The 14,328-nt window shown below is 46.5% G+C and overlaps 1 protein-coding gene across 1 annotated transcript in view; it reads right to left on the bottom strand.

Moving 5' to 3' along the window:
- ABHD2 (abhydrolase domain containing 2, acylglycerol lipase) overlaps window positions 1-14,328 on the bottom strand; it is a 113,852-nt gene that overhangs the window by 47,851 nt on the left and 51,673 nt on the right. Inside the window, exon 4 of the mRNA XM_077774393.1 lies at window positions 1,752-1,927. Coding sequence (XP_077630519.1) covers window positions 1,752-1,927 — 176 coding nt within the window. The remainder of the gene's footprint in view (window positions 1-1,751; window positions 1,928-14,328) is intronic.

The following is a 14,328-nucleotide window of genomic DNA, read 5'->3' as shown; positions in this document are numbered from 1 at the left end:
GTTTTGAAGACTTTCAGACTTTGAATGACAGGAGAAAAATATAATAAAATCTATAATCATTCAGACTTTGGAAAAACAATGCATTGAACTGGAAGGAAACACAACGCCAACAGCAGAATTCCAGGTGGTGGGATTCTAGGTGATTCTTACTTCCTTTTTTAAATATTCCTGTATTACCTAAATTTTCCAAAATGAGTTTTATTCCCTTTTGTTACCAGGAAAAAAAAATCATCGAAAGGAAGAAAGAAAAGGGGCCGCTTTTCCCTAGAGCATTTTTTGGCCACGAGTGCGGCACCACCTTCGTCCATTCCCTTCCGAGGACAACAAAGCATCAAGTTTTCCCTTTTCAATTTTCCATGTTGGCCCTGGGAGGAAGAACCGAGTGGTTAAGTTAAATTTTGTGCTTTACTGGTAGGAGTGAGAGCATTAGAAGCAAGAGAAAAAAGCGTGTGACTGGGTAGGGTGGAGAAATAAATATTTGGAAGATTAGCTACGAGATGTATAGACACAATGTGGACTCCTAACCCCTTCATTTCGTCATTCCTTCTGTGACTGCTGAGCGGGAGGGAGGCTGCCTCTCAGGGCTCCGGGGGCTCCTACATCCCAGTGGACAGGGCTCGGGGGCTCCTATGTCCCAGCAGACAGGGCTCGGGGGCTCCTATGTCTCAGCGGACAGGGCTCAGGGGCTTCTATGTCCCAGAGGATGGGGAGCAGGCAGCTGTCCTAATAAGTAGAGAGGGTGGCAGGTACCGCAAAGAACTAAAGCAGAAGGTGAGGTGATTTACATGGGAAGGAAACACCACCGAAGGGAGCCGGGGGTCATCCCCCTGAGGAGGGGACATCGGAGGTGAGACCTGAATGACAAGAAGGAGGGGGACATGGGGAGGGAGGTCTGGGGATGAGTACTCCAGACAAAGGGAACATAAACTAAAGCTTCATCCCCGGCCCGTCAGCAGTTCCGGTTACTGTGAATAACTGGGAACTTTAACACACTTACTGGAATTTGCTCACAAATAGTTACCGAGCTCCTAGAAAACACTGGGTGCCTTGCGCACTACAGAACTCAAAAGACGTGTTCCCTCCCGGAAGGAGCAGCAGAGGAAGCCCCCAGGCTAACACGAATTATCACTGTGACACTCTTTCTGAAGGGTCCTTACCACGTGGGCTGACCAAGCAATGCCGGATTCTAGCAGCAATGGCAATGGAGTGGCTTCTTACAGACGGGTGTCCCAGACCCCTGCATAAATGGACCTCAACGTGGCTTTTCGTCCACGGAAAGCTAAGCAGAGGGCACCTGAGAGCCTGGGCTATCCCGCTAGTACCCGACAAACAAGACCAACCCTGTACTGCATCTCTGAGCCTCCGTTCCCTCATCTGTAAAGTAAGGATAACAAGGTACCAACCTTGTCGGGGGTAAGTGAGACGACAGGATATTTAAAGCACTTAGAAGAATCTAGCTTTTATTGCTGTCATCAAACCAGAGGCGTGGTCCGGGGGGGCCTGGGCCCCAGGTTCTCCCTCACCCCCTTGTGCCTGGCTTCTGTATCACACAAGAGGATTCACAAACTATTCAACGATGCTCTCCGACGAGCCCTACGTGGTGACTCGCAAGCGTGAGACGGAGCTAATCCCTGAGGTGGCCCTAAGTGATGCGCCACAGCAGGGTGTGACGGTGATCTACACCGTGCTCCCTCCCTGACCAGTGCTCCTTTGCCGAGTGATGGCCCAATCACAGACCTACATAAGCTCACCTCCAACGCAGTGCTCGGCCAAGGGCTCAAAGAGGTCGAAGGTCGAAGTGGCTCCATCGGCCATGGTGATGAACTTGCGGTGCCCGTAGGGGTGTGGCGACCTCACCCTTCCCATCTTCCCATACAAGGCTGTTTGGATGTGTCCACTCTTCCCCCAGATCAATGGTGGGATGTATCTAAGAAAGAAGGAGGGGAGAAGTCAGTTGTCCCACGCTCCCTAGATTGGCTTTAAAAATCACCAGGACGTGCTTCCATAGACAGGACTGCAAATTTACAGTGTTAAGTAATTTGATATGGGTTATTTCTATAATGTAGATTAAAAAGAGAGCAAGTAATACATTTTGAACATATTATACTTGACAGGGTTAGCCTCCTTCTCAAATGAGCCAATGTACCGATGCACACTGCTAATGTTCACTTCTTTGCCTTCCCGAATAAGAGGGGCCACGGCGACGGCGGTCATGCCACTGACCTAACTTGCTGCTCCCTGTTACACTGGGAAGAGCTGCAAGGTCTCCTAAGAGCCTATAGGTGTCTTCTGCGCATGTTGTAGGTGCACTGGAGAATGTGCTGGAAGGGCAGAGCAGTGTAAATACTGGGTTAAATGAAGGATAAAGGCTTGTAAGCAAGTCACGACGCCAACCCTAACAACAGCCCTTTGCAAACACGGAGTGACTCTGGTCCCCGGGAGTAAATGCAAATATCATAAACTAGTTAATTACCAGGAAAACAAGGTGCTCCTGGTTACAACTAAGAAACGATTACAGTTCACAACCACAGTGCAAGGATGATCCCGTTTCAGCCACTGGTTTCTCTTCCACAGCTTGGGGCCCAGGTCTGGGCCGTGGCCAGGATTTGAGTTCTGTACAGAGTCACAGAACATAAAATATGGTAATCACATCCATCCTTCACATCTGTATGATCTCACCGTGGGGAGCATTTTATTAAGAGCTTGCCTTAAACTATTTCCCAATTCATGCCTGTCTTTTCTATCATACCAGTTGATCCTAAAAGCCCTCCTTAAATTAAACCAGATTTGCTTTTTCTTTTTTGTAACTCATTAAGTCACAAATTTAAGAAAGTGACGCTATCACATGACGCAAGCCAGTTCCCACACAAACTTTGTCTGGGAGGGCAGGGAGGAAAGAGTATTTTAAGACCTGAGGACATGAAGCCATTTGCCAGCATGACACCACCACCTCTGCAAATCTTAGCGCAGAGGCTACGGCATTTGGAAAGCAGAGGCATTTATAAGAGGATTTATAAGAGGATTATGACAGTGACGAAAAGCAAGCTCATAAAAATAACGTCAGCTGGACAACTCAGTATTACACAAGATTTAGATACGGAATTTATAAAGCGTTTCAGACGACCAAGTTGAACAATAAATTATGCACGGGGGGAGAGAAGTGATCCAAGAAACCAAATTCTTGGTCGCTCCTGGAGGAAAGTTCAAAGAAAATCTAGTTAACGATATAAATTTAAAATAGAATTGTGAGAGGTTAAACAGGTCAGAAGAAGAATGGGTTAAATTTCACATACCTATCTTCTGATCCTGTCTAGAATACAGTATAATCTCAAAACATGACGAAAGAATAAAATGAAATTTTCTCTTGAGGCACCTGGGTGGCTTATAAGGTCGGTTAAGTGTCCGACCTCGGCTCAGGTTATGATCTCATGGTTCATGGGTTCGAGCCCCGCGTCGGGCTCTGTGCTGATGGCTTGGAGCCTGGAGCCTGCTTCAGATTCTGTGTCTTCCCCTCTCTCTGCCCCTCCCTCACTCATGCTCTGTCTCTCTCTGTCTCAAAAATAAATAAACATAAAAAAATTTTTTTTGAAAAAAGAAATAAAATTTTCCCTTGGTGATTCACAGATGGACCACATAATTCTGACATGTGTGGTCATCCTGATGCTGCGCTCCCGATTCGGAGTCACATCCCCTCTCTGAGGTGGCCTCTAGCCTGTTCTTGTCCCCACTTACTCCAGCATTCACATGTCAGTGGATGAGGGAAAACAACATGTGTAAACCTGGCCACTGCTGTCCCCTGCACGGGCCCTAACTTGGCCCAGGATGCCCGCCGTCCCTGCCTGCTTACGCCTTTCCATGTAGGTTCCGACCAACATGAGCCACTGGCCCGTCTCCACTCCAAGGAGCCGAGCTCGTGCTGAGCTATTTATATCCCAAATGCCAAGCTGTTTCTTCTGCCTGGAATACGCTCCTTTTCTCCATCCACACCCATGCTTTCCTCACCAGCTCCTGTGTTTTTCAAGCTCACTTCCAATCAGGTGTCTGGGGGAACTGCCCCCTCTCTGTGCCTCCTGGCGAAGTCCCCTGTGCAGAGCTCCGTCCTGGCGTCCAGGAGGCTCGACTGCTATCAGGGCTCTTTTCTGGAACATTCCTCCCCACCACCTGCGGGAGCCAGGCTTAGTCATCTTTGTGCCCGTGCCCAGGGCGCTCCACACACTAAGCAGTTGGAAGGGCTGCTGAATGAACAGAGTACAGACCCACTTAGTAAGTCTGAGAAGACACAGACGTACTTAAAAAATATGCACCATGATAATGAGAGTTGGGTTGTAGCATGATCAGGGCTTGGTTACTGTCGTCTTTCACGCCTACCTGGTAGCATTCTCAGACCAGGCTGGGAGAAAATCCTGAAGGTGTGCGTGTGGGCATACGTGTGTACGTACACGTGTGTGCGTGAGAAGAAGTGACTGCCCTCAGGACCTTCTCACTTCAGTGTAAGGTCAGTTGTGCGCACTGGACGTTTCACAATCTTTAATTCTACCGCAATACCATCTACTGGTAAAATGCTGCCTATAATTAACTTTGCAATAACACAACACCAGAGTTTACAAAACCAAATGTTTAGACAGCCAGGTTTTGCTGTGTGTTTTGCTTTGTTTACAGAAGTCATCCACAGATCACATGAAAAAAATGAAGAAAACGAAAAACCGGAAGTTACGTGGTCTAGGTCAAGGAGGAAATATGGACCAAAACAACAGACTCTTTTGAAATGGATATAAACATATAAGCACTTAAGAGATGCTACTGAAGTGTACGTGGAGGAAACTGCCTTATTCCAACTACTCTGGTGACAGTTAATCTGAAAATATAGCTGTCAGTGACCTCTCCTATCCCCATACCCTTGAGCCATTCTTCTTGTAGGGGCGCCCCTCCCCCGCTGCCATGAGTCGGGGCAGGCCTAGGACCAGTTTAGGCTGGTAAAACATGGTAGAAGGGCTGCTGTGCAGGGCTGGGTCTGACCCTTCAAAGAGAAGTCTGGCACCTTCCTTGGAAGCCGGCGCCATTTTGTAAAGGAGCCAGGACAACAATACCCAGTGATAAAGGCAACACCAAGGGCATCTAGAAGATGAGACACAGCATTGAGCACTACGTGCATTGAAAATTCAGAGCATCACCGTTCTGTCTTCCAAAACAGATGGACCAATTTCCATTTCCAACCATTGTGCGCGCAAGTGCCTGTCTTCCGCACCCTCGTCAATAATTAGCTCTGTCAATCTTTTACATTTGGGCCACCCTGATGGGCAAAAAATGGGTATTTAACTTCAGCTTGTGTTTCTTAAGGTTGATCCAATCTACGGAAGATGAGTTTCTTATTTGAATTTGCATTTTCCTGATCCGTATGTTTATTAGTCATTCACATTTCTCTTACGTAAACTTTGTCCATTTTTCTGTTATATTTTTATCTTTTTCCATCTCATTCGTAGGTACTGTCACCCCTGTACCACGTCATTTTCTATTTTATGTTGCAAACGTTCCTCCCAATTTATAGTATATTTCAATTTTATCTTACAGAACTTTCATATTTTGTGGTTAAATTTGTTAGTTTTTTTTTTTTTTTCCAAGTAGGCTCCACATCCAGCCTGAAGTCCAATGTAAGGCTTGAACCCACAACTCTGAGGTCAAGACCTAAGCTGAGGTCAAGAGTCAGTGCTTAACTAAGTCACTCAGATGCACCTAAGATTCTGTTTTTAAAGTAATCTCTACACTTTATGTGGGGCTCGAACCCACAACCCTGAGATCAACAGTTACACATTCCTCTGACTGAGCCAGCCAGGTGCCTCAAATTTGTTAGGTTTTTCTATTAAAACTTTTGTGTTCTGCATTTTGTTTTTAAAAGAGCTATTCTAGCACCCAATTTTAAATATATTACCTAATATTTCCTTATATTATGCCTATAGTTTAAAAAAATGTATTACCCCTGGGGCGCCTGGGTGGCTCAGTCAGTTAAGCATCTGACTATTGGTTTTGGCTCAGGTTACGATATCATGGCTCGTGGTATCAAGCCCCGTGCTGGGCTCTGTGCTGACGTCATGGAGCCTGCTTGGGATTCTCTCTCTTATTCACTCTCTGCCCCTCCCACGCTTGCTTGCGCATGCATGCTCTCCCTCCCTCTCTCTCTCTCTCTCTTAAAATAAATAAACTTAGGGCAGCTGTGTGGTTCAGTCAGTTAAGCATCCGACTTTGGGTCAGGTCATGGTCAGGTCATGGTTCGTGGGTTTGAGACTTGTATGGGGCTCTGCACAGTGTGAAGTCTGCCTGGGATTCTCTCTCTCCCCCTCTGCTCCTCCTCCACTCTGTCTCTCTCTCAAAATAAATAAACTTTAAAAAACAAATAAACTTAAAAAAAAGTATTACCCTTAAATCAGCTTATTTTTGTAAATGGTGCAAAGTAAAGATCTAATTCATTTTTTCCTGACAGCTAAATTGACTTTATATCGTAAATGGTTCATCTTTTCTCTGATTCCAACTGTCATCTTTATAATATGTACCAAGTTCCCAATTATATATTTAAATTTTTTTCTATATTTTCTTTTCTGACTCATTGATCTATTTGTCTGTTCATATGCCAATATGACTCTGCCTTAATGAATATAGTTTTTTGGACCACTTGGAGCATTAACAGTGCAGGCCCCCCCCTCACTTGTCTTTTTCAAAATTCTCTTGGCAGATTTTTGTCATTTTATTTTCCAGATGAATTACAGGATTAGCTTGTTGCAGGAAAAATTTGGAATTTCTAATTGGAAACACACCAAAGTCATATATTACCTTGGGTAAAACTGACATTTTTACAGTTTTTTACTTGTCCAATTAAAAAACGTGCAGTATCTCTATGTTATTCAAGTATTTGTGTCCTACAGTAAAACTTGATAGCTTGCTTCGCGTTCCAGTGCTCAGATTTTACTACACGAATCTGCATACATTTCTACTCCTTTTTTTAAATTTCCACATTTTTAAAAAAGCTATTCTTAGAGTTAGCATCTGGGCACATTTCACTCTTAACTCCCTGAAAGCAGAGGCTACGTCTTCTGCACTAACACTTACGGGGCTTTGTCCCACGTGCTGTGGCCAGTGGTTAATACATGCTTGTTACTAAGAAAGAAGCTAGACCATCACAAAGTATAGACGCCAGGGGGTCCTTATCTTCTGAATCTATAAACCACACCTGGCTATCGCCCAGTGGGAAAGACCGCAAGGGAAAATCCGGATCTCCTTCCCACCCACGTCCCCCCAGACAAACACATGCTGCCTTTGGACAGACCGAGTTCACATCAGCAAGGACAGATGGTTGCCGGGCTGTTTACAAAAGAGCTGGAAAAGAGCTGACTAATGCTTATCTTTGCCCCCAATCTGCGGGTGACAAATAGATTCTTTCCATTGGGGCCAGGGTTCCTTGGCTGTACATCAAACTACTTTATAGCGATGAACGTGGACTGAGCTATCTCACCTTCGGATTTCCCCAGCAGCTCTCTAGCAAACTGTCAGAGGCCTGGGCCCTGACCCCTACTCCCCGCAGGTCCCGTCCAGTGAACCAGATGCTCATGAGCAGCTACCCCTTGGCTACCATTTTACTTTTGTTTCAGACAAGATGCTTTGGTTAAAGTAACACAGTCCAACTCCGACTAACTTATGAAGGGACTATGCTGGGCTGCTCATCAGAAGGAACAGAGGCTGGGGGCACCCGGGTGGCTTAGTCGGTTAAGCATCCGACTTTCGCTCAGGTCATGATCTCGGGGTTCGTGGGTTCGAGCCCCGCGTCGGGCTCTGTGCTGACTGCCAGCACAGAGCCTGGAGGCTGTTTCAGAGTCTGTGACTCCCTCTCTCTCTGACCCTCCCCTGCTCACGCTGTCTCTCTCTCTCTCCTAGAAATAAAAATAAAACATTTAAAAAAAAAAAAAAAAAAAAGGAACAGAGGCTGGAGGACCAGCTTCCAGGAAAGGAACTGGGGGTACTGGACACATGTGCCCCTTATATAGCAGCACCCCACGAGGGGGGTGTCCGGAAGAAGGGAATTTTAGAGGGTGGGCGGGGCATCTTGACTTATTACCTGCACATGATGGGAGAGAAGGACTTCCCCCAAATGCCCTTGGAGAGGAAGAATGGGTCCTGGGCGGCCAGAAAGTGACAGATGCTCCCAGCAAGGTTTTGGGCTCGACTGGTCTTTGCTTCGAGAGGCTTCTTTAGTGCCCACGATACCCCCAAAGCCCCCTTCAAACCACCCCATTCCCATCTAGCTCTTCCAAAGTCTCTTCTTTCTATCCTTGTTCCCATCCTTGGTCCCAACTTGGCATTTCCCATAATTCTCAAATGCATTTACTCTGAAGCATCTGCTTCACCTTTAACACAGTGTAGATCAGAAACAGGCACCTCATTTGCTCGAGTGGTATTATTTTTTTTTTATCACACACCCATCTTTCTGAAAGCAAAGTTTATCACATATAAGAGTGGGTGCTGTTTTCTTTAAAGGAGAAATCTAGATAAGTAGAGTTTTTATGACTCCCGGTCAATCTTTACTGGTCTTAAAGAAGCACAGTTTTTGCAACTTGCCACTTTGTCCCACATATTTTTTTTGAAGGTAAAATTCACAAAACATGAAATTAACCTTTTACGATTTTATTTGAGAGAGGGCACGTGTGCATGAGCAGAAGACAGGCAGAGGGGGAGGGAGGGAGAGGAGAGAGAGAGAGGCAGAGAGGAAGAGAGGGAGAGGGAGAATCTTAAGTAGCCCTGGACATAGGGCTCAATTCCATGACTGTGAGATCATAACCTGAGCCGAAATTAGGAGTCAGATGCTCAACCAACTGAGCCACCCAGGTGCCCCTGAAATTAACCACTTTAAAGTGTACAATTCCGGGGCGCCTCGGTGGCTTAGTCGGTTAAGCGTCCGACTTTCACTTAGGTCATGATCTCGCAGTTCGTGGGTTCGAGCCCCGCGTCGGGCTCTGTGCTGACTGCCAGCTCAGAGCCTGGAGCCTGTTTCAGCCTGTGACTCCCTCTCTCTCTGACCCTCCCCTGCTCACGCTGTCTCTCTCTCTCTCCTAGAAATGAATAAAACATTAAAAAAAATTTTTTTAAAAGTATTTAGGCTTGCAAAATTTAACTGAGAGAATTGGACTTGGCGGAAATAGCAGCCACGAGAGAACTTGCTACAGAAGCTATAGTTAGTAATACATAACGTGGACAAAAAAACTGATTTGAAGCTTCGTAGTGAAACTTAAATGAAAAACAAACCTGATGAATATAAAATTGAACTATCTTGCATTAAAAAATCATCATGGGATCAAACTGAGTCAGTAGAATTTGTTTCAGAAAATATTCTCTGAAGTGATTTAATGTTAGCATAACTTTGGTGAAAATACTTGTATTTTAAACGTCCCTGGGTTCAGCCCCTCCTGATTCTTCCTGATGGGAGTGCAGGTGGCTAGAACCCAGCTCATACTCTACTCTTACATTTTCTCCTTCCTGGGCCAAGAAAGGCAAGAGACTTGAAACCAATAAAGGAGACTATATGAGCTGGAAGGTAATATAGAAATGGGTAGGGTAGACGACTCATAAATGCGGGGGCCATTCAGGGTCTGTGGAGGGGTGGGTGGGCAGGCCGCTGACAGAGGAGCTCCAGGGAGCCCAGCTGAGTAGTTCTGCTTTTACGCTACAAGATCGAAATCACAGGGCTCATGATTTCATGGAGAACAAGGAAAGAGCTAAGAGTTGCCATGTTCTAACTGTCTGCAAGAATGAGATACAGGCCAAGGCCACTGGGATCTTACTATAGCAAAGAAACATTACTGACTCAAACACCACTGGGCTCAAACTGACAAACTGTGAGATCATGGAGGGGCATGTGGGTGGTTCAGTCTGGTCAGCGTCCGACTTCGGCTCAGGTCATGATCTTGCAGTTCGTGGGTTCAAGCCCCACATCGGGTTCTGTGCTGACAGCTCAGAACCTGAGCCTGCTTCAGATTCTGCGTCTCCCTCTCTCTCTGACCATCCCCTGTTCGCTCTCTGTCTCTCTCAAAAATAAACATCAAAAAATTTTAAATAAATAATTAAAAAAAGGAAATATCATTTGGAGTCAAACCTGGGCCTCTCCCTTAGTGACTGCAGGCACATTAAGGATGTTCCCCCAAACCCCCAAACAAAAGAAGTCAGGGGTATTTGAGGTAGTAATTGTGACTCTAACACCATCAATATAATTACCTCTTTTGAACATGAAGCGTGATAAATTCAACTGTCATTGATGTATAACACTTTTTTATTTATGTATTTTATTATGTATTTGTTATGTATAACACATTTTATTTATGTATAACCATTTTTCCAGGTTCTTTTTGGATATGATCTCATTTGCCTTTGGTTAAACTTTGTGAAATGGCAAATGCTGTTAGCCCCATTTTACCATGGGCACCCAGAGCCCAGAGAGTTAACGGCTTGGTCATGGTCACTATGCTAATCAAGGGCAGAGTTAAGACTTCACCTGGGTCCCCAACCACTGTGTCCAGTGATGACCTGGATGATAAAATGGGCCTGAGGAGGACAAGGAGATGTTTTCATTACAGAGATTCCTAGGGCTCCATTAGTCATCCTTCAAAAATATTGACTTAAGACACCTGGGTGGCTCATCAGTTAAGCGTCTGATTTTGGCTCAGGTCACATACTTACAGTTTTTGAGTTCAAGCCCTGCTTCAGATCCTCTGTCTCCCTCTCTCTCTGACTCTCCCTTGCTCATGCACACACGCTTTCTCTTGCAAAAATAAACATTAAAAAAAAATATTGGACTTATCTAGAACCAACATAAATGGGACTTCACATATCTTAAATAGTCAACAGCCAGCCTCTAGCTTTAAAAATATATCAAATTAACATATGCATATTCTGGTGTTGCCCATTTAAAAATTTTTTTTAATGTTTGTTTATTCTTGGGGGAGAGAGAGAGAGAGACAGAGCATGAGTGGGGGAGAGGCAGAGAGAGGGAGGTATAGAATCCGAAGCAGCTCCAGGCTCTGAGCTGTCAGCACAGAGCTTGACGTGGGGCTCAAACTGACAAACTATGAGATCATGACCTGAGCCCAAGTCAGATGCTTAACCGGCTGAGCCACCCAGGCGCCCCAAGGTGTTGCCCATTTTTAAAGCTATTGCCAACCAGGGGCTTTGCAACATCATGTCCTGGTATTTATTCCTGATGTAAATCTGCTTATTGAGAAACAGTGAATAAGGCCCCCAGGCCAGAAGCTGACAACAAACAGGGGAAAGGACAAGCACTCAGACCAAATTCCAGGGCTCTGCTGGCGAGTTAAAGACAACTATTGTCACGATGGGCCATTCGGGAGTGACCCCTTCCTCCACCATAGTGCGATGTGGTCACGTCTCCCCCACGCTCTGCTCGGTCCTCAAGGTAAAAGGTGAAAGTACTAACTAGAGTCAAATACCCCCGAACATGCCTGAGGGAGGAACACACAGTCTCAGCAAGCAGGGCCCAGGGGTGCTTCCCCAGAACCCGGCAGGTGGCTGGGGCTGCATAAGCACAGAGGGCCCCTTGAGGCCAGGGCTGTGCTGTGAAACAAAAGACCACGGCTTTAGGTGAGGATGCAGCAAGATGCTCGGGTCTTGCGGAGCTTGCAGAGGCGCACAGGCCAGCAGGGACAGGCACTTGCTCACCCGAGCGGGGAAGTGCTGAGAGGCCAGCACGAATGGAGTCGTGTGTGACAGTACGTGTGTGCACGCACGTGTGTCTACACGTGTGTGCCTGCACAGTGCATGAGTGTGTGCACGTGCATACGAGCATGTGTGCGTGTGCACGGTCCTTTCTTGGGGTACACAGTTGAATGTGCATATGTTAAATAGCTGTGTGATGTAACTCCGCCAGAAAGACTCTTAGGGTAATAGTTAAATTAAAAAAAGCAGAAACCCCCAAAACCACTCATGCTTTGTCTCTCAAAAATAAATAAACATTAAAAAATTAAAAACAAAAAAAATAGGAATTCCTCTTTAATTCACACCCTGCCTAATTCAAAGGTTATTAGGCAGAAGAAGGAGCTAACACACAGGATTCTATCTGCAGGATTCCATGAGGCCTCCACGGCCACCTTGGCTATTCGTCTAGAACTTACTGTTGAGGTTTAAAAGATCGTTTGATAAAATGACTGGCCATCTTCTCAGGATTTGTGACTTCGGTATGTTAGCATTTGTGAACACAGCACTTGACTCGAAATCTCCCACGTCTACAGGCCCTGACTTTGTCCCCTGCAGGCTATTCACTCTAGAGATATAGGTCCGCCATTTTATACTCTGCCCCTCACGTTTCCCTCTCCTTCCGCAAGCCCAAACCAAAGGGACACTTCAGTGACAGGGCAAACCGCAGAGGAGTTACATCGTCCTGGGAACCTCACTTTCAAGTGGCTGCCAGCGTCCTTGGCTGGCTTTGTGCCAACCACCAGTCAGGTGCTGGGGCTGTTGAGGAGACATGGGCTCAGGATGTCTCAATTTCCACAGAATGCCCATCTCCTGAGGCCCTCTGCTCTGCTCCGAGCACACACTCAGGTAAAGAAAAACATTCCCATTCCAAGAAAAATATTTCTTCAGTGAGAAGATGACCTTTACCCTGACCAAGAGATTTGATTTGCGAGCGACAACATGGACCAGATGCTTCCTGGAGCAAGCGGCTGGCGTCTGGGACCGAACCAAAGACCTGTTCTCGGACAGCCTGCCTCGGCCTATATTTTCTTTTGGTTCTTCTATATTGAGTCAATAAAATTCAGAGACCAGCAAGACATGGGGCCTGCTTGTGGAGGGCTCACAATCTGGGGGTGAAAGCACATGAGGAGTATACAGACAACTACTGTCAGGGAGAGGAGTGGGCGCTGGGGTCAGAAAGGCAGAAAGGGGTGATCTTATGGGGAAGCTTAGTCACATAGCTGTGAAGTACCAGTATAACCCGGTGTGTGATAGGGAGTGTGAAGGACTGGATGTGCGTGTTCCTTCAATATTCCCTGTCCCCCAGTGTGTGGGTATGTGGAGGCGGGACCCTTGTGAGGTGATTAGGTGGATGAGGTCATGAGGGTAGAGCCCCAAGAAGAGACTGATGTCCCGGTAAGGAGAGGGAGAGAGACCAGAGCTCTCCCGCCTCGCCGCAGCAAGAAGGGGGTCATCTACAAGCCTGGAAGACGGCTCTCATCGGGAACCGAGTCTGCGGACACCTATCTTGGACTTTCCAGCCTCCGACAACAGTGAAAAATAAACACCTGTTGTTTAAGTCACCAATTTTACAGCATTCTGTTCTAGCAGTCCGTGTTAAGTGTGGGGTCCTCAGAGAGCAGGGACGTTCCGCGCATCCGACCTCTGTGTCAGGGACGGAACTTGTCCTGTCTCTCATTTAGTCTGTTCACCAGCCCTGAGTGATGACATCGCCTGTCTTACAGATGAGAGAAACAGAGCCTTGACTGGCCTTATTTCACAGCGTCAGGACTAGGGGACAAGTGTCTGACTTCGGTTCAGAGCTTTTCTTACTGTGCGCAGTGAGGACACATCGACTCCCTCAAACACAGGTTAGAATCACAAACGTCTTTGTGCCTGGTTTTTTTCCTGTCTGGTCATCTGTCCGAATGTTACATTAAGTCATGTTTCTCCCGATTGAGAGCTGAATTTGTTAGAACTTCACTTCGGTTTTCTTCATATACATTAAACAAAAAAACCATTTCTTCGATTGTACATGGGTTTCACAGCTGTAGCCGACTTCTTAATGTCAGTGAAGGTTTTGGGGGGCAGGAGATTCATCTGAAGGGTGATTAATTTGAATTCACATTTGACTATTTCTAAGATGAGGCCAGAGTGTTAATAAAATCATAGTGCGTATCTCCCTGAAAGTAATGAGACCCAGGAGAGAGGATGGAGGTGCTGTGGAAAGGCAAGAGTGTCTGGTTTGGGGAAGCATTTTTATCCTGTGTTAATGAGGGAGAAGTTAATTAGGGTGAGCATCAGTGGTTGGGGGGGCTAGAGGGGGCGCATGCAGGGAGCAAAGCTTTGTTGGCAGCACCAGAAGTCGGAAAATGGAGCTCCAGGTCTTCGTGTGTGTGCGCACATGCGCGTGCGTGCATGCCTGGGCCCGTGCGCACACAGGGGAGGTGAGCAAGCAGGGAAGGGGACCCTTTCGAGGTCAGTGGAAACATTTACAGGTATTTACCCTGGATCCTGACCTGCCAGAACTTTCCTACTACAGCCCCCTGTGGTTTCCTCTGTGGCCTCTCTCCCCTCGTCCAGCTGATGTGAGCCTCCCCCCCA

This window comes from Crocuta crocuta, unplaced genomic scaffold (genome assembly GCF_008692635.1).
Source record: "Crocuta crocuta isolate KB4526 unplaced genomic scaffold, BGI_CrCroc_1.0 scaffold7, whole genome shotgun sequence".
Taxonomy (NCBI): domain Eukaryota; kingdom Metazoa; phylum Chordata; class Mammalia; order Carnivora; family Hyaenidae; genus Crocuta; species Crocuta crocuta.
This window is presented reverse-complemented; position numbering and strand designations above follow the sequence as displayed.